The sequence below is a fragment of the Dermacentor andersoni genome, chromosome 7 (assembly GCF_023375885.2).
Source record: "Dermacentor andersoni chromosome 7, qqDerAnde1_hic_scaffold, whole genome shotgun sequence".
NCBI classification, from domain to species: Eukaryota; Metazoa; Arthropoda; class Arachnida; order Ixodida; family Ixodidae; genus Dermacentor; species Dermacentor andersoni.
The window spans coordinates 53,790,930-53,816,966 of record NC_092820.1 but is presented as its reverse complement, the minus strand read 5'-3'; the positions used below and the strand labels follow the sequence as shown (position 1 = coordinate 53,816,966).

General features: G+C 43.6%; 1 protein-coding gene across 2 annotated transcripts; it reads left to right on the top strand.

Moving 5' to 3' along the window:
* The first annotated feature begins 362 nt into the window (after positions 1 to 362).
* Positions 363 to 24,232, top strand: LOC129385785 (uncharacterized). 2 transcript variants are annotated; one of them, XR_011895393.1, is made up of 4 exons: positions 363 to 591; positions 17,348 to 17,547; positions 18,896 to 18,977; positions 20,903 to 20,945. XR_011895393.1 is itself a non-coding variant. In XM_055072898.2 (4 exons), exons 1-4 carry the CDS (start codon positions 540 to 542, stop codon positions 24,162 to 24,164), a joined length of 393 nt encoding a protein of 130 aa, XP_054928873.2. In that variant the 5' UTR covers positions 363 to 539; the 3' UTR covers positions 24,165 to 24,232. The 2 variants fall into 2 exon arrangements, 1 of the variants encoding a protein (XP_054928873.2); XM_055072898.2 differs by lacking the exon at positions 20,903 to 20,945 and adding an exon at positions 24,106 to 24,232.
* The last annotated feature ends 1,805 nt before the right edge of the window (positions 24,233 to 26,037 follow it).

Here is a 26,037-nt window from a genome sequence, read left to right as displayed (position 1 = left end):
CACGTAATAACTTGACCAATTATGCATAATAATTTGCTGATATAAAGCGTCACGGGATGGACTGACTTTTCTGGGGTACTCGCCAAAGAATGCTTGCGTACTAAACATTTCTGCGCATCTGGACGAAAACTTTTTTGCTCAGTGCCGCGAGACCACTTTCTGTAGTCTTGCCGCCAGTTACAATAGCAAGAAACAAACGTCTGTGTCTTATGCAGTGCGATTGCAAGTCGGAAGCAACGTAATACTGCTACCCTTTTTCAGACAATGCACGCACACCCGTACAGATACGCCTGCCCTCTAAAACACATGCATTGTTTTCTTACTGCACGTCCACTCCAATGACACAATGCCTCTTTTCGTGGTAGGTTTCACGTTTCTGAGTAAGATATAAATGTACTGCGTCTTCTTCAATGTTAGAGCAGCATGCTTCTGCCTAAGGTGTTTCTGTAACCTTTAAGGTTTACAACCTTGCAGCTAAACTTTACCGGATTCTTTAATGCGAATAGACCGCGCTATTCCAAGGCAAGGTTGAATTTAATATGATTCTCTTAACGAAAACGGCTATTTTTGAGATATTATTCTTCAGTACAGGTGAGTTCTCATTATTGCATTCTTTCTCCCTTTTTATTGTTAGGCGGTGTCATTGGTGCATTAGTTTATTCTTACAAAATGGTTTTAGAATTTATTGCCAAGACAAGCAGCTGTATTACGAGATTGAATGAGCATTGCTTTACGCTTTTTCCTCACGTTTTTCTACCATTAACGTATCGCTACTTCCATATGATGACGATGATGATGATATTGATGATTTCTTGGTGTACCCCTTCAAACGGGGCAGGGAGAAATATTCACCCTCCTTCTTGAACTATTCAGGTATGGCCTAGATGCTTTCCGTTCTAGTATTTTCTGCATCTATCTCCTGGACATCTTTTACGCTTCTCAAAAACTGCTCTATCCAGCTGGCACCGCGACCTATGCCTCTAACGCATTCCATCGTATCCATCTCTTCCCTGCTCTTTCTCCACCAATACTGTAAACGCATATTGATTATCATGACTGCTTACCTGCGGACGCTCCTGATAACTTTAAATCCAAATGCTTGCGGAACGTGTGCCTTACCTACGCTAACTGAGTGAATGCCTTTCTAGTATTATTGAAAGAGTAGCGCCACGTAGCGCATCTGGGCGGATTCGGCCCCCATCCCGTACTCTTCAGCTAAGTGCAGCAGCCCTTGACTGCACGACAAAAGCTGCTCGCCAACCGGAAGCATTGATTCCTTGGGTCGATTCGTTTTGTATAGTTAGTATGTGTCCGGGAGTGCGCGTACGTTGTGGTTGTGTTCTCAAAAAGATTAAGCTATGTGTCGTTACTTCAGGCGACACTAATTTTTCCAGTACTTTTCTTTACTACATTCGATTTGTAATACAGTTTTATACAAAGTGTCCTGCGGTTGATTATCAGTCCCTAAAATAGACATATTTTACCGTAGTCGTGCCTACATGTTGATATGCATCTTACAGGCAAGCCCCGTGCGTGCCAAAAAAAAAATTCTTCATATCTGCATGAGGTTGCAAAGGGCTATTCGCCCACTTTTCAAAGAATCTGTTATTGTCCTTCTGTTTAACATCAATGTTTTCTCCGGCTAGTTCAAGGTATAAGAGCAAGACACTTTCAAAGTATAAGAGCAAGACACTTTTATAGAAGCTAATGAGATTTGTAGGGCTTAGAGATGCTGTGTGCGCAATTGTAACAAGCATATTTCCTGATAACATGCTCTTTTCAATAAATAATGATAAAAATTAAATAGTTATTACAGAAAGTGTAGCAGTTACAACGTACAGGCATGCACAGACTGCTTGAAGAGCACCAGCTGTCAATCAAAAGGCAAATCACAGATTACCAGAACATATCACGACAAAACAAAATATATTTAAACCTAGCACAAATGTGTAATAGCCGTTCTTTGCAAGCATTGTTACAGGTAACAGCAATGCAAATAGATCACGCCTAATAAAAGATAGCGTGGAGTGCGAAATCAACTCGGAGGTCAGTAAACGTCATTCTTGTAGAGCAGTAACATACGTTCTAGGTGACAGAATGTAAGACATACCCCACTGACACTAAGGTCTCTAGAACTGACATAAACGAAGGATTAGGCGCCGGAGAGATTTTTTTCTTTTCGACTTATACACAGTGTTTACCTGAAATCATGGTACGGTAGTTTATTTAAATATAACAGGATATAATGAAGGCTTGATAGCAAGCCATGTTTTCTGTTAAAACGATCTCACGTAATGTTCTTTTGAGTTTCACGTTTCGAGCCGGGAGTTTCTAGTCTGCTTTTTTTTTTAATTGAAATGAATATTAGGAGAGGTTGGCGCCGTTATGGTGGCACCGGCTACTCCATGTCACTTGGCAAAGGAAACAAATTTGCGTAAAAAGGGAGAATAGGGACACGAAATATGGCATTCAGTAGAACACTAGATGAATAAAAAATGTACAGTCCAACAGTACATGAGTCGCAAAGTTCTGTGCATTAGTTCAGTCCACGCACGCATACATAAAGTCAGATATTTCGAACAGCCAAAATACACAACACATGTAATGCACTGCAAGTACAGAACAGTATTACACATATTGGGCAAAAGTTGTGATCACCACATAGATCAATTATGAACCACAAACTAGTCTACTCTTAGCGGTTCAAAAAGCCTGTATTATTCTATGACGAAATATCGTAACATGTCTATTCTAGTTAGGAATGTAAAATTGAATTTTGTCCATTCACAATATAAGCAAATATTGACCATAGACAATTATTCCGTAGCCTCAAACACTGTAATGTTGCCATGAACTGTTGTTTTATGAAGATATAGAGGCATTTAATTAGTTTCAACGTAAACTAAGCTGAGTACTACACGGTGTTTAAAAACATCAATATGTACCGGCACTACCCCAGTGAGGCATGCTGCATCGGAACACACGGAATGTGCCTTGGCACGAGCAAAGCATGCATTTAGCTGTCCAGCGTGAAACTTCAAGCACCTCAAAGTGAATCATGACAAAACAAACAAGGTAAGCCGGATGTGCATTCATAAAAACAAGGCTGAATCCCTCTAACGTACCTTCAAAAAAGTTGGAGGAATACGTCAAAGGTACCTATAGCCCGAGTCTTTCATTCTTCCTGTCTACAGAACACCTCTTTCCGATCACTGTGTAGGCTGGCGGGCGTCTTTTGTAGCTTTAACCAGTTTGGTTGAACTTGATGTCGCCCTGGCCTCGATGTCGTCAATGGACCATGTTTGCCTAATTGGGCATGTCAACATAGATACCGTACGCCATTCAGCAACGACAGTTAGCAATTATTAGGGCGTCATCTCCAAATGGGGCTTGCAAAACACGATCTGTGAACCTACACGCGAAGAATTCCTTGCTGGTCATCTTGTCACATCTTGCATAGATCATATAAATATACGTGTACCTAACTTAAGTGTCAAATCTGCCGTTATTACAACGAAACTTGCTGATCATTACATGGTCTGCTGCTCTCTAACAGATGACACTACCAACTTGGTCACTCCAAACGAAGTCAAACAAATCTCAATTGTTGACCCCTTGGCTTTCGACAAATGTGTAATGAATCACGACTGGCATAACTTTTTGATGACTGTTCCTCCAGGCGACGCCTATGACAACTTTGTAACACTGTTCACCGATTTCCGCTTGCAGCTACACGGGTCTGTAAAGTCAAACAACGTAACTTGGACCAAAAATGGATGTCGACAGAAATACTCGCGGCAATACAAGCAAAAGGTGTATTATGGGTTCAAACAAAGAGAAGTCCTAATTGTACTGCTTTGCGGCTTCGATTCAAAGAGCTTCGAAATAAGGTCAATGCTATGATACGTCTAGCAAAACGTAATAACTTACGAGCAAAATTCACGGCCGCTCGTTGTGACAACAGGAAAACATGGTCCCTAATTAACAATCTTAGAGGTGGTGATGCAAACGCTAATCGCCATGTTGATCTGATGTCTCATTTTTCTTCAAATGATACTGCAACCACTAATGATTTTAACTCATTTTTTTCAAGAGTGTCTGGTGTAGCGAGACCTCATCCAGATATTTGCACATTGCAAACTAGTATTTCAGAATCCGCCCTTCTTCCCATGTTTTCGGAGCATGATCTCAAATCAATTCTTTTCAGTCTAAAACCAAGTAAGTTTCCAGGAATTGATGGTATTTCAATGTTAGAGCTGCGCAGAACTTTCGAAGCAATAAAAGGTGTGCTACTACTCATTTTGAACAATATTATTACCACTGGTATCATTCCCGATAATCTGAAAAATGCGCTGGGCATTCCTCTTTTTAAATGTGGCGCACGCAACAATATCGAAAACTGCGGGCCTATTTCAATCCTTTCATGCATTGGGCAGATATTGGAAAAACATCTGCTGAAGACAATGAGCAGCTTTTTAAACAATCATGGCGTGTTATCTCCTAGCCAGTATGGTTTTGTGCCGAATCGGGGTACGCAGTTGGTGCTTGAATATTTTTCCGATACACTAAACTCTGCGTTTGAACACAATCAGATTGCTTGTGCACCGTTTCTAGACGTTCGCAAAGCGTTTGACAGCGTCTGCCATAGTATACTGCTAACCAAACTTTCTTTACTAGGCTTTCGGGGTGCGTTTTTCCGGCTTCTAAAAAACTTATCTCATAGGCACCAACTTGTGTCTTTTGGAAAATTTCGTAGCAACCTGACCGAAATTAAAGCTGGCGTCCCCCAAGGTTCAATTTTAAGTTCGTTATTATTTAATTTATATTTTAACGATTTATCTAATGTTGTGAACGTCAAAGTATATCAGTATGCTGATGACACTGTTCTTGTTTCACACGCTCGAAGTTACACTGACGCCATCTCCTCTTTGCAAATGGCAACAACAAAAGTGATGGACTGGTTTCAGAATAATGTAGTCGATATCAATGCGTCCAAAACTCAACTAATCTATTTCCACAACCCTGTCAAGCAAGTTACCCTATCGTCCCCATTATATCACATTGCAATCCCTGTTCGTGTGCCCCTGTGCAATAAGCTTGCTCAATTAAATACCTTGGTGTCTTTTTTGACAGTGATTTATCCTGGAACTCTCATTTCGCATATATTGTCAAAAACTTCGCGCCGTGTCTTGTGTTTTGCACAATATTAAATTTTACATACCATTATCTGTCTGAAAGCTTGTAGTACATGCCTTATGCTAGAGTGTAATCCGGTATGAGATATCTACATATGGTCATGGCGCTTAACATTTGGTAAACCGGATCAACTCCGTCCTTCGTGGCATTCTGAAGCATGCTGCTTACGATGTCTCCCCCAAATCTGATGTGTTCAAAACTTTGTCTTTACCTGATTTGAATTCTTTGCTGCTAGAAACTGTTATCTTAAAGCATTTTTGGATAAGCCAGTGTAAAATTCCTTATGTGCCTGTTCATTCCCTGAGACCAAAGAATCCTTACGTTACACCCCGCTGTAAGACGAGATATGGTCGAAGACTCCGTAACTATTATGTCCCAGCAATGTTTAATTTACTCCCTCAAAGCATAGAAGATGTGAAGACGAAATATGGTCTCAGAAAGGCTCTTAGACGCATTAATGCGTGATCGGAAGCCTGTTCATGTGTTTGTGTGTTTTATTTTTCTTCACTGTTCTCTACAAGCTAACAACGTGTTACTGATGGCTCTGTCGCTGTTTGCCAGGCACTGCCGTTCCAGCACACTGCGGCTATGGAAGGCCAGATTCTTCCACTGTATGATTCTCAAGTCATCAATAAAGTATTGTTATTATTATTAGTCAACGACAACGGAGCAGTGCGTGAAGGTATGAGTGCGTGAGTGAAAACAGGGGGAAGGCGGGAGATGGAAATCTAAGAGGATGAGCAAAACGAGAACAAGGTGAAAACGGCAAGAGAAAGTGGAAAAACAGTGGTAGGAGAGCTGCAGTTCTTGTTTATTTGCAAATGTAAGTTGCTATAAATATTACAGGACAATCATTTTTCATTTAAACCATGAAGACGACTGAGGAAATTTCCATCCTTCCCATTTCACGTGTGCGGTTTAATTAATAACAGGTCAGACAGCTTAAAAGCTAGCCGTCAAGGGAAAAAAAAAGAAACCTATTAGTATAGCGGAATAAGCTGTTCTCCTCGGCCTCGGTATCATCCTGCTGTTCTGTTTCCTTCAAGCCTGCTGTCGTGTTTGCTTCCGTCTGAGCATGGGGGCATGGAGAAATACCTCAGGGCTAGTGGCCCGAACGTCACGTCAACGCTGTGCCTTGTAAAGAGACCACAGGCAAGGCGGCTTCCAAGAATAATGGCTTCGGTTCCCTTCCCGCTCAAATGCCGGTTCAGGTACCGCTTTCACTATGAGTTCCTTTTGAGACACTGATTATAACCCTGCATGCATGAGCTAGACATGCGTGCTGATACCGTGACAGCACTACTCCGGCAACGGTGAATACGCAAAGATGCCTCAAGCCTCTATAACTGATATCGCAATAAGACGTGGTGCAATAATACGCTATGTTTCAAGGGTCCGCAAGCCAACTGGTATAACTTGCAGTTATTTGCGTGGACAGTCGGAAGACACAAGAACTATGCGTGTTGCCTTTTGAGTAGGATGATGAAGATTTCCACATTTTTGCACGAATTCACAACCAGGGATTAGACAACAAGCCGGTGGTACATATTGTGCGAACGCCAACTAGCTCCTTGACATGATCGTTGCGTGTTTATGACAATCTTGATTTCCGTACTGAGACACATAAGCACCAAGCCGGATCGACCCAGTAGCGTGAGCGCGTGCTGACTATGAAAATGTTGATTTGCATGCGAGAGAACGTACCCACATTGTCGGAACAGCCACGCATGCGCGCTCGTCGATTATGGTGATTTCTAAATAGTGGCGGACACCGATAAATGGGGATTGGACAAGGACCATGAGGCACATATTGTGACAACGCTAACTAGCTGTCTGAGATGATCGCGGGGTACTGATGATTTATATGATTTTAATGCTATGGCACATATTTACAGTAATATAACGTCCAAGAAGTGTGTCCGCGTGTTCAATATGATGATGGTGATTTCCGTAAAATGGCTCATACCCAAAACAAAGGGCTGGTCAAAAGGCGCGCGGCACAATGGCACATGTTCACAATTGGTGAGTTGCAGAGATGCGGAAATTACATGTCGTGTCAACCGCCAACTAGTTGTTTCAGATAATTTCCGCGTGTTGGTAAGGATTATGATGTCCATACTATGGCACGTGCCAACAATGGTGCCTGGCCAGAAAGTCACACGTATATATAAGAAACGGACGAAAAAATGAACAAATACAAATCTCCATAAGATTTGTCAAATTGCTTAGAACATGTACACTGCAGCACAAATACGCGAGAACACACAAGCGCGCCAGTTTCTGTCACCTCAAGAACACAAGAATTAAATGTGCAAGTTTAGAGAATTCCATTAACCCAGCTACCAAAAAAGCGATAGAAGTCTGCTTCTGACGTAGTAGTTCTGCGGAAACCCGCAAGTTGGAGAGGAGTAATTAATAAAGGGAAAATCAGACATCCACCCTTTCGTAGCAATTGCTACAAAGCAAACCCATACGGGCTCCTTGAAAGAAAAGCCTCAGAGTTGAAGAAAAATTCGTCCTGGTCCGATTCGCCAAGACGAAATGATAGTCGGAAAGACGCACTAAAAGTTCCATGCAGTCCGTTTAGGAGTTCGCATATCTTTGCTAATGTCCGGCGGATATGAATACTTGAAGAAGTTCTAGAATGCTGCTTAAAGCAGGTTAGAAAAATACTTTCTGGGAAGGGACCTTTGTAAGACCGTTACAAGCTTTTAAACATACCATAGGAACTCTTGTAGAATGCGGATTTCGATAGTTGTTTAATCTTTTTGTTTCCCTTCCCCTCCTATCTTTCTTTCCTTATCCTGTTCCCTGCGGCATTTCGCCAGCCGGTGGCCTGTTGGTCTGCTCAATACACGAAGCACATATAGCAACAATTTTCGTTTTTCATATAAGATCGATGACCGCTATACTCGCGGACAACTTTTTGGGCAATGAAGCGAAAGCTACGAAGGCAAACTGCGCACAATTGAGAGCACTTCTAAGGAGAGTCCCATGTTTTCATCCGGGTTAGTTTAAGGTGGGGAAGAGAAAACATAAGTACCTCATTGTATACAGTTAAATAACATAAAACACACCACTGAATGTAGAAGTTTACTTATTTTGGGGCTTTGCCCTTCCGCGTCTGGGCAAACGCGAAGCCGCCACACCTGAAGCTGCGTCGATTCAGCGCCTTTCCTAGCATGCAAAAGCACTGTCAAACGCTGGCGGACTACTTGGCGCCGTAACACATGTGTAGCTACCACGCCCCCGTAGCATTCCCTTCTTTGCCAGAGAACGTTGTCCGCCAATATACAAAATAAGGGTAGTGATCTTGTATGTGAACATCAGAGACTACTAAAGCTAACCACAAAAACACGTGATTTGGTGAATATTGTGCGCTTGCTGAACGTACAGAAAGCCAGATAATCAACATAAACTGCTTTTTTTGATAAGGCACTCGCATGCCATTTTTGCAATTTACTGAGCAATATCGAAGGAATGTTTTCACCATTGAATTAATATGCATAGGCAGTTAACAATTTAGAAATTAGTATAATAAGCTTGAATAAATCAATTAGGATATGAAAATATAAATCCTCCAAAAAAACCTACACCCATTGATTGTAGGAATAGCTTGACGTTTTGAACACAAGAGTAATATTGTATGGAACAGTTTGAAATCAGGTTCTAATAATGCTCCACGCGTGTGATATTTGATTGTTTGAACAAGGCGCGTGGGCGCCATCACTCGAGAAAGGAGGTATCAGAACGAACTAGGCTCGCGCTGTGAATCTTACCGGTCAGCGTGGCAACTGCTGTTGTAAATATAACCTGCAAATAGTTGCTCGCCTTACTGACTCGTCCTTCGCGTAACATTGTGGTGGAGGATGCCGTTCACCGTCCTCGCCACGGAGCTCTGCAGCGGCCGCACTGTCCTGCTTTCCGCCATGGCTCCCGGTGATGACACCTTGTCTACTTCTACTCCTGCGAACCCGACAACAACGTACGTTACGGTTACCAATCCCCGCGATCCTGGCATATTCTCCGGCCAAAATAATGTCGACGTAGAGGACTGGCTCAACCTGTATGACTGTGTGAGCTAAAACAACCACTGGGACCCTAAGATGATGCTAGCCAATGTCCTAGTTTACTTGGGCGGAAATCCTCGTGTCTGGTTCCGGACACACGAGGACAAGATCTCAAGCTGGGATGCTTTCAAGGAAAAGCTCGTCGACCTCTTTGGAAATCCCACCGGTCTTCAGCTGGCTGCTAGAAAAGAGCTTGTTACGCGAGTTCAGTCTTCTACTGAATCGTATGTCTCATACATACAAGACGTGCTCGCTCTTTGCCGGAAAGTCGACGAGAAAATGAATGAGGTTGACAAAGACGGCCACGTACTTAAAGGGATCGCTGACGACGCCTTCAATTTCTTGGTCTTCAACAATGTGTCCACCATCGACGTCATTGTCAAGAAATGCCGCCGCTTCGAGCTCGCCAAAAGCCGCAGCTTCATTCCACAGTTCTCCCGGCTCTCTAACACGGCTCCGACGTCGTCTTGCGTTGACCTTACCGCTCCCCCCCCCCCTTTTTAATGAGCGCGTCACACGTAATGTTCGCCGGGAACTCGAGGCTACAAGTCCTGCGCCGTTCCATTCAGGCCCACTTGAACCCACCATTAACCAACCAGCCCCAGCGATCTCCCTTATTCAGGCACTTGTCCGGCAAGAATTTGCAATCCAAGTTTTCCTGTTGCCTGCTTCATCTCCCGACCTGACGCCCGACCGGTGCAGACTGCTCCGCCTCAAGGCGATCTGTATTCTCATCGCAGATACCGCAGCCAGGCCGAGTGGCCCACGACAAGCCCATTTGCTTCCGTTACCACGGTATAGCCCACGTCGCTCGCCACTGCCGCACCTCTTGGACGTCGCCGTATTAGAGCTCCTTTTCCCCGTCTCCTCAACCATATGGCTACCCGCGCCGTTACTCGCCTCGCCGTATGCCTCCTACCTCTGACGTATCCGACGAAATCGGTCGTCCTGCTCGCTCACCGTCACCTCAGCGCCGTCGGTCCCCATCTCCCCAGCCACGCCGATATTCGTCGCTGATCAATTATTGACCATCCAGGACGGAAAACTAGGCCATACAGATCTTACAGGTAGTGCTGCATCACGTTCGTCCTGTCCAAATCCTCAATTGACGCCCCTCACCAACACGAACCTAATCGAAGTAGACGTAGATGTTGTTCCGCCCAAATGTCCATAATGAGCGCTAGCCTATGTCGTCACCTCAAAAAAGTTCTTGCACCTGCGATCACTCGCGCAGTACGCGTCGCGAACCGCGTTACTGTTGCCGTCAGGGGTATGTGCACTGCTCGCATAGGGATTGCTGGCCGCCAAGTTCCAGTCCTGTTTACTGTGCTGACCAGTTGCCCTCATGGCCTAATCTTCTGGCTCGACTTTCTGACGACGCATTCTTCCCTCATCGAGTGTTCCATCGGTAGGCTGTGCCTCGACCTTCCTCTTCTTTCAGACGTTCGCCCCGAACAACTGAACACCCTCTGGACTACAGCGTTTGTTCGCCCACTTCCAAAACCCTAACCTTCATCGAATTGGCCTCAACGGCGACCATGCCTCATGGCGATTATGTCGTCGCACCTATTCGTGATGTCCTCCTGGCGCGCGACATCTCTGTGCCACACTCCGTCGTAACCCTTGCCGCTAATCGCATGTATCTCGCCGTTGTCAATTTTGGCTGGACGAAGCAAGTGTTACCTGAAGGCATAGCGGTGGCCACGCTCCGGTCAGTGACAGACGACCCCGTCACTGCTTTTGCAGCGGACGCGTCTCAAGATCCTCCTGATTACCTGCAAGGTGCCTTGAAACTCGACGACCCATTACGTCACATGGTCGCTCTGGACCTCGCACCTGACCAAGCAGCCGCCCTATATCACATTTTGCTTTCCTACCACGACATATTTGACCCTGACAATCGACCACTTGGTCAGACGTCCCTTATTAAGCATCGGATAAACACTGGTGATGCAGTTCCGCTTCACCGCCAACCATATCGCGTGTCCACGGCAGCGCGGCAAGTTATTCAGCAGAAAGTAAACAAGATAGTTTCCACAGGTATTGTTGAGCACTCGTCGAGTCCTTGGGCGTTACCGGTCGTGCTCGTCAAAAAGGAAGATGGCTCGTGGCGTTTCTGCGTTGATTACTGCCATCTCAACCAGATTACTAAAAAGGATGTTTACCCTTTACCACGAATCGACGGCGTTCTTGATTGTCTTCACGGTGCCAAATACTTTTCGTCCATCGACCTTCGATCTGGTTATTGGCAGATTTCCGTCCATGAGCGAGACCAAGAAAGGCCGCTTTTGTCACTCGAGATGACCTCTACCAATTCAAGGCTATCTTGAAGGTTAACTTTATCATTATCAACAAGGCGTAGCTACAGCTAATGAGTACCTTGGGCCCGTTCTCGACAGTACCTATCCCGACGATCACATTTCTTATAGCGGAGTTTGTGTGGGAGCTACGTGCACAATTAGTTCCCTTTGACAGGCTCCTTCAAACCGAAACTGGCTGGCGAAAGAGCATATGCGTCGTCGATATCGCCACCCCCCGCCTTTCATGAAGTCTCCGAAGTCACCGCCGGTCCGGCCCTGCGAGCAGCTTGCGTTATCTACTAGGCCAACGCTGCTGTGTGCGGCATTGGCCTAGTGCTTCAGTGCCAGTGGGCCGCCGAATTTACTTAGTCATTCCGTTTGGCGCCACATTGCCGCTATAGTGCCGACTCCACTCTTTGGGCGCTTAGATGTGAGTCGGTAGAGTCAACCATATGGTAATCCTTTTTTTTCCTTCCCTTGGTGAGTTATGTAACTATCTGTTTTAGTTCACGCGTTTTTATTTACACAACTCGTAAGCGCTTGTTCGAGACAGCTTTCCCGGAAAAAGTCAATTTCGACTAAACGTCATTCTCATCAAAAAGCCTTAAACGGCATTTCATCGGTGGAAGTGGACACGTCGTGCCCAACGGCACGACGAAGTAAATTTGTGGGCCCTCCGGCACTGAAGCGCTAAGCCAGCGCTGCAGACAGCAAGTAGATAATGCAAGCTGCTCGTGGGGCCGGACCGGCGGTGACCTCGAAGACGTGACGAAGGAGGGCGGGAGGGGGGAGGGGCGGCTACATCTACGCGAGAGACGCTCTTTTTCCAGTCACTTTGGATTTCAATGACCCTACCAAGGGTGACTAATTCTTCGCCTAGCTCCCACATGATAGACCAATATTCAAAATTTGATCGTCGGGATAGGTAGTGCTGAGGACGGGCCCCAGAGTACTCATTTATTGTAGCCACCTATTGTTGTTAATTAGAAAGTTGTTTACCGTAACTAGGCTAATAACGCACGTAATTGCGGAAATCATTCTATATCTAGAGGCTGCAAATCCATACACTCACATGGTAAACGTAACGTTACCGTGATTTATATTTTTGTTATTTTAAAACTTTGGTGCAAATAGAAAAAAACACCCTGAATACTGCATACTATTAAGATTTCTTGATTTTTGGTCGGCTCAGAAGTTCAAACAGCGCAGTAAAATCAGACAGTGCAACAAATGTGCATGTCCGGCTTTAAAACGCTTCTATAAAAGTGGCTTTCGTTCTCTAATAAAGATACTAAGGCATAACATATATCGGTGATACGATTTAGGAGTTTATATGGAAATGAAATGAAAAGGGTCTTTATTTGCTGGAGGAATGAAAGGGGCAATATTCAAACTGAATCGCAGCGGGGTTATTCAACATCAGTTTAGCTATCGCTTCAAAAAATGAAGGATGCCACGTGTTCAGTTCATCATTTAAGGGCGAAACCCTTTTGTTTGTAATTTAAACAGCTTTTCTTTACTTAATCGAGTGTGTATTTTTTTTTTATTCTTAACCGCAGAATAGAAATTCATAAATGATCTTGACTTATAAACTGATGACCTAATTTGTTTTATCGTCGCCACTCAATTGTGATATGAAGTTACTCTTGCGTTCACATTCATATTGCGAATGAAAAAAGGAAAATGGTCCAGAACAAGCGTCTAAGGGCTGCCGCTTCTTTCAGTTCGCGTAAAGCCCACATTCCAGAATAGTGTTGTGGAAACCATGAAAGTAAAATTTAAGCGGGACATCTCGGAGCGTTAACTTTCCTACATATGGCGGACGGTGCGGTGCGACATGTGTTTTTGTAGAATGCTGCTAGAGGGGGGGGGGGGATATGCTGACATTTATGCGTTTCTTATTTCTGTATGCTTGAGTAGTAGCAGCACAGAAATGAACGAATTTACATTGCGGAACATTTACATTCCACACCACGCCATGCGCCCTATAATACTACGCGTACCTTCGATAGTTCTCGTTCAGGAATGTACCGCTTAAATGGTGTGCGCGATGCCCGGCACGGCATAACCAAGGCGGTAATGGCGGCCCGTGGAAAGACAGGTGGGCGTGCGTGTGGGATAACACACGAGAGGCCCATCATCTCTTTTTGTGTCTGCTTTGGTCACCTTCCACCTCATTGGTCGTGTTTTTTCTGGAGCGTCCCATACTGTTTGCTATCGCCCTATTAGTATAGGCTGAAATACGGATGGCTTCGGTTTAACTTCTCCTTCTTAGGCGTGGCGTATGGGGAACAGCGAAAGCAGACAGGTTCGTAGAATGCTTTACGCCGGCGCTCCCATTGCTATCGCGGACAATGGGTCGTTTGTCCCTGTAGATCGGATGGCAGCTATCAACCGCGCAAACGTAGAATAGGTTTAAACAGCGCATTTTCGCCCTCTATTGAGAAAGGAACTTTCTGGTTTCTTATAGAATTTTAGAGGGACTCACCAGAGAATGCTACCTATCATTATATTTAATGTTCTGTCAGCTCGTTAAAACTGTCCTCCTTAATTTCACATGCAGAGACTCGCCGCGCTGGAGACTGTCAGACTACGCAATGCATTGACGCCGTGTATTGAAAAATTATCGTACGAAACCAGACATTTTGATCCTACATTGTACAACTCCAGTCCACTTGTTCTGCTTGATTACTTTAAAAATTAAATTTTGGATGGTCTCGTACTGCAGGATAATATAACATGTGTGCTAGTGATTTCGCGGTCAGATAGTTTTATTTCCACGAGGAATTGGCCAAATCTTCGCTTCTATCATTGCTGAAATCGCAAACTCCCTGAAATACTCCTAATATAACTCAAAAGGAAAGGAGACAAATGTATTTGCCCTTGCATGGCGTATTGTACCTTATTTGGCGGAAACAACTCTTGCGCGCTCGTGCATCGCTTCAGCAGGCCATTCTGATAGCTCACATAATGTGTATCAAAACACCGCTGACGCAGGAATTTATTCACGGTGCCAGCACACCGGTTGAAATCTGCCAAGGTACTGCGCTGCGCACGAAGCCATGTGCAGAATGCAAGCCTGAAGTTCAGTATCAGGGCTGGTGCAGGAGTGTTTCGAATCATATTCCTTGCGATTGCAAAAATTTTGTAAGCATGATTGAGTAATGCTGAAGTGCGCGGTGTGGTTTTATTCACGAAAGCACTGTCTTCATGTGAATGTGTAATAATCATCACAACTAGACTAACCTCGCAGTCCTGCTTTTCAGTCATCGCCTGTATCCAAGGCAATAAATATAAACTACAATGTGATTTTTTTGATATATTATTACTGGCGAACGTTTCTTTGGACCTCGTATGCGCTTTTTCGTTTCGTTTTCTTCGTTTTCATTTTTTATAAGCTCCATAATACCCTTGAGTGATTTGGCCATAGACCGAGATAGGCACATTTCTCGCGTACTTACTATTTTCTGCAATGTTTGTACAATTAAAAGTGTCAATTACTTAGCACCTCTTCTACCAATGACTATCTTCATGGTTAGCACAAATTCGTAAGGCGCAAGAAAGACAGCAATCCCGAGTTCGGTAACCCTATCAAGAGAATTGGTTCTGTAAGTATTTATTTATTTATTCATTTATAGTACCCATTGAGTAAGTACACAATATAGACGAGAGGGGTACATAAACGAGTTTAAAAGCACGGTTATACAGGAAAGACGCAGTATAAGTAACAACTAGAAATTATGCCAGCTCACTAATTTACACATCATAATAAAATCAATAGTGGTAGTTCCCCATAAAATCTGATGATACACTTTTCAATTCACAAATTAGGAATGTTAGATCAATACATGCATAGTTAAGTTGCAAATGTCTTTTTTAGTTTCATGATTTATATGTGCTTAACTAAAGCATCTCTAAATCGAACAAGATTACTTATACTAACAATAGATGCTGGCTGACCGTTTCATTCGTTACATGTTTCGGGGAAAAATTATTGCGAATGTGTTAGTGCGTTAGAACGAGGAAATGAATTGTGCTGGATTGATCCACGCCGAGCGAAGCGGGGCGTTTTGGCAGTAAATCTTATAAAATAAGCATAGACGTGATTGCCTCGAGGGGGTTAACAGCGAAGGTAGGTTTAGTGTAGTCTTTATTTTTGTTAGGCTTGCTGTACGATGGTAATTAGTATAAACCGAGCGAGTGGTTCTGGACGCTTTCAAGGCAGTTAGTTGGGACGGCATGATGTGGGTTCCATACTGATGATGCATATTCTAACTTTGGACGAAGATATGTGGTGTATAACAATTATTTGTGCGATAATGGTGCGAACGAGAAATTTGTGCGAACATATCGAAGTGTGAGATTAGCTTTGCTCGTTATAAAGTCGATGTGGTTCTTCCAAGATAAGTTATAGGTTCTACAGACGCCGAGATATTTGTAGTTTCTTGCGCTCTCTCAACGAATATTATCATGTGAATAGACAGGACAAGCTTCATTAGTACGGGATATTTGCATCGATTTGCATTTTTTGACGTATAGTTGCATGTGCCATTTTATAGTCAAGGGGCGCTATAACGTAAAACTATTCCAAACGTTTCTATTCCAATTCTGCTATCAGCCCTCCGCGATTGGTCAAAAACTTTTTTCGACCTACCCCCACTTCACCTGTCTGTCACGCGACGTCGCGAAAACCGCAATACCTCCCCATCTGATATGATGTGTACACACTGATTATGCATGATTTGACAGAACAAAGAAAAACAGTTATTTCTGATTCGACCCCTTTTCGCCATTAGCCCTCGGCCATGGGTAAAAAGTTTTCGGGCTGCACCCACTTCACCTGCCTGTCACGCGACGTCACAAAACCGCAAGACCTCACCACGTCAAAATGACGTGTACGCGAAAAAGATACATTAATATGCCGAACAAAACTGAATTTTTTTCGGAATAGCCGCAGACTGCCCCGTTCCGAAAGGAATAAAAGATGGCTGCCGCCGATCGCTGAGACGCTGGCTACTCGCACCTGCCGGAGAGCGTCGGTGTATTTGCGTATAATAAAACTTCTTGCGTGACCGTGTAACGTTTTCAAGCACACTCGGCACGTTTACTACCTCATTCTGCCAACTCTTCTTTGCTGAGGGTCCGTTTTAGCGTCATTCTTAAGCTTCCCTTGCATGCCGCCGCGATTTTCGACCAGCCACCACAAGCTAAGTAAGGGAAAGCCGACCATTCGCAGACGCCGGCACCGTCCTCTTCATCCGGTTATCGAGTTTCAGTGCTCTGGCTCTGCCCCAGTGAATCCCTCTCCACTTGAGCGTTCTCCTCGCCTCTTGTCAGCCAATTAGATACGACAAGCCGTTCAGTGTAGGCAATGTTATTCGTTTTTCAAGCAAACAAAAGTGACCTCCTATGAACGAGGAGAGCGTTTGATTGGTCTGTTCAGACAGCCCTGCGGGTCACCGCCCGGTGCTTGCGTCGGTGATTACGCAAATTTGACGTCAGGAAATTGGAATAGAAACATATTGTAATAGTTTTACGTTATAGTGCCCAAGGTATGCAGTGTGTTGAAATCGTCTTGAAGAGAGAAAATATTAGCCTCATTCTTTCTGGGAAACACTACCTGTTCTGCGGGTAGTGTTTCCCAGAAAGAATGCTGCTAATATTTCCTCTCTTCAGGACGATTTAAACACACTATATAACTCGGCTATAACATGGCACATGCAGGAGACCTCTTGCTCTGGGTAAATCACATTCTTTCAATTCGCTATATTTTTTTTTCAGTATGCGCCAAGTATTATTTTGAAGAGGACCTCATAGGTTTCCCGTTCGAACGCAACAACCGAGAACAGCTTGGTGATTCTCCGCGCTCCTACATCAACGATGCTTACTCCTTTGGATTTCCCAGACCGAATCGTCATCACAGGACCAGTGCGGCCCGTCCAGTATATTCTCCCTCCCAACTTCAAGAGAAAAAGTGCGGGGTAAATAAACTTCGCCATTTATTTTTTGTTCTTATGTGGCAAAATTCTATGTGGCAGAATCTGTTCTTATGTGGCAACAAGATTAGCTGCAAAGCGAAAGAAAAAAGGGTTTCAAAACACAAATTTCTTTTAGTTATTGTATTTCTTGCTTTGAAAAGCTGCATATAGTGGCAGTTTTGCTTTCTTCTGGGCTGTTGTGGGTACATTAGTGCAGGTTGCTGAGAAGGTTGGCAGACTTGCACGAAGGTTAGGCTGGCGTGTGTAGTAAATATACAGGCGCAATTGAAGATGTTGACTTGGGTAATGCATGTGCTTTCCTTGTTATACAGCAGAAACAAATGGGCAGAGCAGTGTTCTCTAAGACCTTGCCACTATAAAACCATTTTTGTATTGTCTAGTATATGTAGTATCGCGTAGCAAATATAAACCAAGAAATGCTATTTATTGGTATGATGCTTCTACATTTGCGAAAAATAAATGTTGCATGTCTTTACTGAAGTGTACCGCGGCATCATCCCTGAATTATTTCGCGAATGTTTCATTGGGGGAAGCTAAAAAGCTCGAAGAGCGCTCCTACGACACTGATCACCCTGTTGAATTAGTGCTGTGTTGTAGCAGAGTACTGGAAGTTATTCTGCACCGAATTTACGCCGGCTGTGCCATCGCCTTGGAGAGGGTAATATATTAGCAAAGATGGCTAGTTTCGTAGTGGTCGCACGCTCAATGAAAGACCAAAAGCATCAACAAGTTTTCGGGAGCTACTTGGATAGTAAATGTTCAAGGGAGTCCTAGCCATTAGGGAGAACTGAACGTTGCACCGCCTCACCTCTCGTTAACTTACCCTGTAAGGGAGCTGCCTGGCTCTGACGTGTCAGTTATGTTGAGTAAAGCTTAGTAGATGTTTCACGATTATTAATTCAGTTACTTGTTCCAACTGGGCACACACCTTTGCAATATGAAGACGATGCTGAATGCTTGAAATCGCAAAACAAACTTAGGTGTTTCTAACCTTTTTATAACCAAACTAGATGTTGCCGGACTGTTAGGCAATACATATACGTGTGGGGCAAGATTTGTTCAATTTATTTCTTCTTTCCTTATGATACATCAATTGGCTAACAGTTATTGCTGAATCCAGAGGCAGTGATAAATGCTCTCAAGGTTGAAGGAGAAATTAAAGTTTAGCTTAACAATTTGGCACCGGATCTTTCATGGGAGCCCCGTCATAGTACTAAGAGGGACAAATCCGGCCACTTGTCCGCGAGCACGTGCCCTTCGGTAGCTAAGGCAGGATGTCTAAATATATACCATTGTTGGGAATATAATGCTTTCTGTCGGCTTCCTACAGAGGACGACCTGCCCGCGGGGAACTCGCTGTGCCTTTTTCTACGTCTCCTGCTACGGCGGTGATTGTCCGCCGATCTACTACTGTGAGTTCTTTTTCCGCTACATTTTGCATTTATGGAGTTGAAAAAGCAAAGCGTGTGACGCAGGTGTAAAGTCAAATTCAGCCATATTTTTGTATCAAATACTCATGCACGTGGGAGGCATGAGAAATATTGTATTGTATGCATATATCTGATTGTGAAAGAGTGCGGCCGCAACCAAATATGGCAGATATACGCGGCGCGAAACGAACATTACGCTGGCACATTTATATTGACGTATGTATAATATGATGTACGTTACGATATAATTCGACTTGCGTACCTCAAAAATAAAATGCAGCAGACCTTAGCACAGTCGCGTAAAAATTGGTGGTAATGCAATGCTGCGTAAAAATTGGTGATATATTGCAAAGTTTCTTGAGGCTGTGATTGCGTAAGGCGAAAAAATTATGTTTCTTATGCCTAAGAAATGAACCCGTATATAAATTAATGGTAGGGGTAGTCGGAATGCATCGTTTGTTGCTCTGTCTCACTCAACATGTTTACCGCGAGTGTGCCAGCAGAAGAAACTGCTTCACTCATCTGCATCATTCACGTTGGAACATTCCGCTCAATTAGTAGTCTCCATCAAGACATAAATTTCGGGTGTTAAAGTTCTGTCATAATTTCCGTAGTGAAAACAGAGTAATGGCGTCCCAAAACGCGGTCATATTAACTCAGGCAGGGGAGAATCCACCACATGTTTGAATGTAGTCGGCGCATCGCAACGTCAAAATGAAGCAGTTAAGCCCATGTTACCCATACACTTTATAACGGAAGTGGTCTTAGAGCAATCCACATGATCCATGCCAACGTGCCATTGCCTCAAGGATATATATAAAGATTAGGAAAACTCGGCATTTCGTAAGCAACGAAGACCGTCATTTGTGCTCTGCAGCGGAAGTATGTCTATGTAATGGATTCGTTTCAGGTGCCTGCTGCGATCGACACTGAAGCCAAGTAGAGCCATTTCTTAGCTCGACACTGGATCGCGGGAGAGGCAAACAAACAATGTGTTTGTCCGCTAAGCATGTTGTCTATTCGTTCGGTAGTATACAACTTTCAGTATTGCAAAGACGATATTATCTCTGCCGAAGCACCGAGTGGGTGTCAGTTTTTATGTGAAGAGCACAAATGTGGCTCGGAATGAAAGAAGTGCACCGAGACAATTTATGCACCACAGAAGCCTGAAAACACCAAAAGAAATCAACCTAGGTCATTCTTGCGATGCACTAACTGAATATCACTTCAGTAGAAGGGTCGAGAAGACGGAAGTCTGGCAGTGATGCCAGCCTTAAGTGAATCCGTTTGCACGGCGAATCTGTGCAGAGAAGCAACCGGCTGGCGCCCTTACAAAATTTACATTGAAGCAGCCTCAAGGGAACCGAGCAGTGATTGCTGAGAGAGTGCGTGCTGGAATTCGTCATGCGAAAATAGGACTTGAAATGTAAAGGTTATTTTTGCGAGTCGGAAAGAGGTTGCCTACAATTGAAAGCACGACTGCATTAGACATAGCGCTTAAGAATGTGGGTATTAGAATCCAGGCGTACGCAGGAGTAACGTACTCGTCCTTGACATTAAGTTTACTCAGAGCTTGGTCAGTGCCCGTGTGGGGCACAACTACACAAAGCCGTCAGGCAATGTAACCAAGGGTAGCACCAAGCAAGTTCATAGCCTTCTCTAGTCGAAACGTAGCATTATAAACAAAAGAGAAATACGGTGTACAGCAAGACATATTGTCGTAGATTACAGCTTTCCTGATGTACGCGCAATGTTTCACAATTTAGATATCACAGCGGTGGTCCTTTCCTCCGCTTTCTAATGATTTCTGCATATATACCTGATTCAACCTTTAGAGTGTTAGCTAGTGTAAATTAACCCCACTGTAGCGTATGTGAAACCTCATTTCAGCCACTTATCTCTCGTAGTAGGTGGACCTTGGAGCAGGCAACTGGCCAATCAATCGACGTATCCTATTTTATGAGCTCAATGGTACCAAACCTGATATAATTTCTACGCAATTACCGAGAACAATAGGCAAAATAGAGGGACAGATCTCTTTCTTATCCACTCACATGGTCCAGGCAATTATTTCTGGAAAATTCTAGTGGAAATTGTCTTTTCTATAAGAATGAGGACAACCAATAAGCTGCACGTTTTGTTAGTAGTAACGACCTGGACAGCCGCTAAAAAAATTATTTAACAAACCAAACGCTGCACTGAATAAATTAGGGACATGGAGCACAGCAAATTTCTTCTTACACACTTCACACCTGCCGCATCGTATCGGCAACAACAATTCAGTCTAATATATATATAAACATGTTCTCTTGCAGAAAAACTCGCGATGTGCAATAACTAACCCGGGATTAGGCGCACAAACCGAGCCTCGTTCTTTGCTACTTTAAGTGACGAAGGCACATGACCACATTGATCCCTTGTCATTAAAGCTGGCCGAAAAGGACATACGTCGCTTTATACATATTTAGAAGCCAATCTCTGGAGGCATTGGCTTCTCACTAAACATCAGAAATCATACAACATGTGTAAGGAAAAAAATATGGCGCACACCTGCATCACGGACGCCGTTCGGTGACCAAGTATACCACTACAGATTACCATTTCTTCCAAATATACCACTAGCATTGTCACATTTTCTTGTTCTTAGAATATGAAGTACTAGCCCTGTGTCATGTAATCGTTCTATAACTTCTGCTGCCATCACGGTATGCGAGTGCTAGCTTTTAGGGGGTGAGGACCCCGCAAGCCTATTTTCTGCATAACGTCAGTACAACTATTTTATTTACACACTGTTCTCAAACAAACTACAATTTGACTTGAAGTGAACAGACAGTGAATAGGAGGAAAGCACAGGACAAGTGAACTGTTCCAGAACCAGGTAATTGCTTGTAGACCTATTGTAGGATATATTGTCTGTTGGCGTAATGTGTTTCTAGTATAACAAATCAGCTCTGTGGCATCGCTTATTCTTTTCACTTATTCGGTAACATGTCACTCACATCGAGTAACTTGAACTGTGGAGGAAGAAATGTGCAGATATCGCGCTTAGACACCATAGGAAACGTTGGTGTTCGATGATACTTGCCGTTTCGGCAACAAGGGCTTGGGGCGCAGCGCCTGAATACCCTCTGAAGTGCTCGGAGTTTCCGGCCCCCACGGCTTTAGCGGATTCTTGCCATCTGCCGTGACTATGTCCAGAGACAAAGCCCACAAGAGAGATAGTGCATAGTGGTGCGAGAATATAGATAGACCAGAGGACCAACTACCAATGGTTAATTATGGGCGAAACATTCCTCAGGCCATTGATGCAGCGCAATCACAAAGAAGACCTTCGCGCATTTATGCAAGAATTATATGCGGCATGGCAAACCGTGCATTAAAACAAAAAAAGAGTGCTAGAGCAGTGCACGCAGCTCGCGGCTGAATTGTGTGTACGTTCGATGTTAGCTTGCACGGTTAGAAAGAAGCATAAAGGGCATTGAAGCTCTAGTATCGAAAAACGCATGTGTACACTGTTCAGAAAAGAAAAATTAAGCAACTTTTGACGTAAGTGGAAGACCGCTGCGTGTGAGGAAAAATATATATAAAGATGAAGTGCAGAAGGAGCCTAAATATTGTCTAATAAGTTAGCACAGTCTGGATATTGCGCTTTCTAGGGGAACGATGACGACACATGGCCCGCAACAACAGCAAGTGAGCTGAACCTGAGGCATTCGTAGGTTTAAGGATAGAAAAAAGGCCAATTTGAAAAATTATAGCGAACAAGCAACCGACGTACATTGGAAGCAGGCTGATTGGTGCCGCCAAACGGTGGCACGCGAAAATTGTTACAGTGGACGATGTGTGTAGAGCAAGTGCGCAAAGAGCAATTGGACGGTTACTTTTCGTACATCACGGATTCACGATGACAATACCAGTAGATAGCACGGAAGGCCAAGGTGCTTATGTATCCGTAGTCAGGTGAAAGGGTTTGTACTATTGTGGTTTGTTTGTTCCCACAACTTTCGTGTAAGTAATCGGCACAGTCAGAATACTCTGCAACAGAAAAGCTGTCCGGTTTTAGTTAAACATTTCAGACCATCGGTGCGTGGCTCGCTGAGCGAAGCATTGTAACCAGGCAGCCAGAAAGATGTGGCTAATATGCAATACAATAACTTTTTTGTTGGGCGAGTTGGTGTTTGCTAAACGACACGGTATTGCAGCGCCAAAAAAAAAAAAAAAACAGAAAAGGAAGGTAGGTCCAGGAAGATATCGCCAAAGTGGTACGAAAAGTACCGAAATATAGACTTGAGCCAATGACGTCGGTGCATGACTTGGCCGCAATGAACCGTTCCATGCCAGGAAAAGCAGATGTAGAACAGCGTGAGAGGCGTTTGCCTGAAACTGTTGATTGCCTGCATAAGTTTGCTGTGTAGCGCCGCCTTTCCTTTTCTCTTCTGTCTATCAGTAACAATCTTCAGTTTCCATTTCTTGCGCTAAAATACCATCTCGTTTAATATGCAGCAGTTCTTTTGTAAACCATATTGCATGAGAGCTTGAATATGGCTCATTAATATGGCTGATTACATTCTTACCCCTTTTGTTACGCGCTCGCACTTTAACTTGCGTACACAGCAATGCGTGATCAGGAATGGCTTGTGATCATTTGAGTGGGTCATCACTGTACCCGGCATGCTATCGCAACTCATTGTAGTTTTGTCACATGTTATCGACTGCTAACAGTATGCTGGCTCATTGACAAAAGCTTCCGAAAGGCATTATTGGTTACATTTCAATTTGTTGCTGTTCAGCAGGGAACGCTGCTTGTTTAGCAGGGATTAGAAATTCGTAAATGCCGTGTCAGAAGCTCACGACCAAATGGGCGGCCTACTTCATGGCCATGGTATATTTATCTCACCCAGGTTTGGCGCCGAAGGCTGCTTGTACAGACCCCGTGTTTCTTTTTATTGAAGTTGTACTGCCATGGAGGGTGTAGGTGGGGATGGCTCACGAATATGGCTTATTTTATTCTTACCCCACTTTGCTCACTAAATTTTCAAATTTATTGCATCAGATATTGATTTACATCCCCGAAAGTGTCACTGACTGTTGCTTTTCTTTTTTATTTCAGGTAAGCCAGCAAGCCCAGAGCCCATAAATCCTTACCTGGATTCTGTTTTTTTCTCTTGAGAAGAATATGAACTCCAAGCTAGGACGTATCGTTCTGTGTGCGCTACAATAAAACAGTAGAACACTTACTTGTATTTGTTGTTTCTCCACCTTGACTCATTTCCCCAAACAACGCCACTTGGATTTAAATTAATATTGAAAGAGATATTAAATCTACTGAGAACAATTCTGTGTCCGGCATTGAACAACGTAATAACTTCCCTGATCTTAATAGTATCATTACCTTCCTTCTCCTTTTCAATAGCTCTATTGTTTTGCAATGAGCTCTGGAGCAGCGCATGTGTCAGGCACAACACTCTGCATCATATGAAATCAGCTGACTCGGCTGCGAGTGCATTGTCATCACGGTAGGCCGCATTGACGGCTCCATAAGGAACTTTCTACGTGGGTTTTCAAAAAGCTAGTTACAGCAGTTTTTTCTTGCAAGGTAGATTCTTTAATAATATTTCTATAAAGAAGGAACGAAAAGACTGCCAACCACTAAAACGTTAATTTCCTGCTATTTGTTCGCTGCCATACAAATAACACATGTCCTAAAATATGACTGACGTGTAGCCTGGCAAAATAAAATGACTCGTCTGAACCAAACATCGCTTTTTCAAAGTCTGATAAATGTATAATAAATCGTAAAATTATAAACACTTAACGAGGAAAAATAATTAGAGCATTAAAAAACGGCCACACTACACATAACCTCATTTTGCCCAACCAATACGCAAAAAAAAACGGTTACATCTATTCGCAACGAAATATGATACCATAGGAGCATTTTTACCTTTGTGTTTTAGAGCAGGCTTACCATGTAGTTCAATGAGGGAAGTCATGTTATTCTGCAGTAGACACAATAGCGTGGAAAAAAATGTGTGCATGAAAGCACAGAAAACGTTGGCCACAAGCCCTGACTAAGCTCACATCGGAAACCATATGGATATTAATTTGTCACGTGTAGTGACGATGAAAAAAGCAGCGAAACAGTGAATGACGAAAGTGGCTTTTGATTGGGTGAACCTGTGCCCTAAAAAGAGCCTACACTTAAATAAAAGCGATAGCGGCGAACACAGTCGGCGCTTGTCGAAATTATGATCTCCGGGTCCATCGCATCGGCTTTTACACATGAGCCATCGAAGGTTCCAGAGTAATCGCTACACGCAGAAAGTACTGCACGATTCGTGTGGCTCATACAATCAGATTACACAAGCTGCGGTGGCAACAGACAACGCATAGAATCATCGATAACATTCCAGTAGGTTCCAATTACGCAAGTGCGTCATGCGCTGGGCGATTAGGCGGGCGAAATTAGTGGGCGAAATACAGTCACTCAGAAAAGGATAAATAGGTACATGCGTCAATATAAACCATTAAGTAGCGTGCAGTCCCTGAATATTCTCTCAGTTGATTCGGTCAACGATTTGAATTCAATATTTTTGAAGCAGTTTTCCAATATTTCACCAAGGTGGCTGTCCGTGACTGAACATGAGACTTCAGCTAAACGAACCAAATTTCACCGCTGTAACAGTGGACATAAACATCGGAATGGTGCGTAGAAGCGCACTGTGTCGATCAAAGAGCAAGGCCTTTCCAGTTGAACTACAATTACTCGTAGTCAAATTTTGTCCAGACATAGTATTCGGAAATAGATAATATTAGGTACTTTGGTAATTATTGCAGCTGCAAGTACGTGATCCTTTACTGCTAAACCTGAATATGCTCATTTTTAAAGTTATTTGATAATATAGTCGCATCATGGGGTGCGGCACTTCTAGTTAGAATATAGGTGCTTGCTTCAGTGTGCTATCGCTGCAATAAAAGTGTGCTTCAAAATATACGCAGAAGCTAACATGCCCAAAAGGACGCCTTTCAAGCTTTCCTTTTG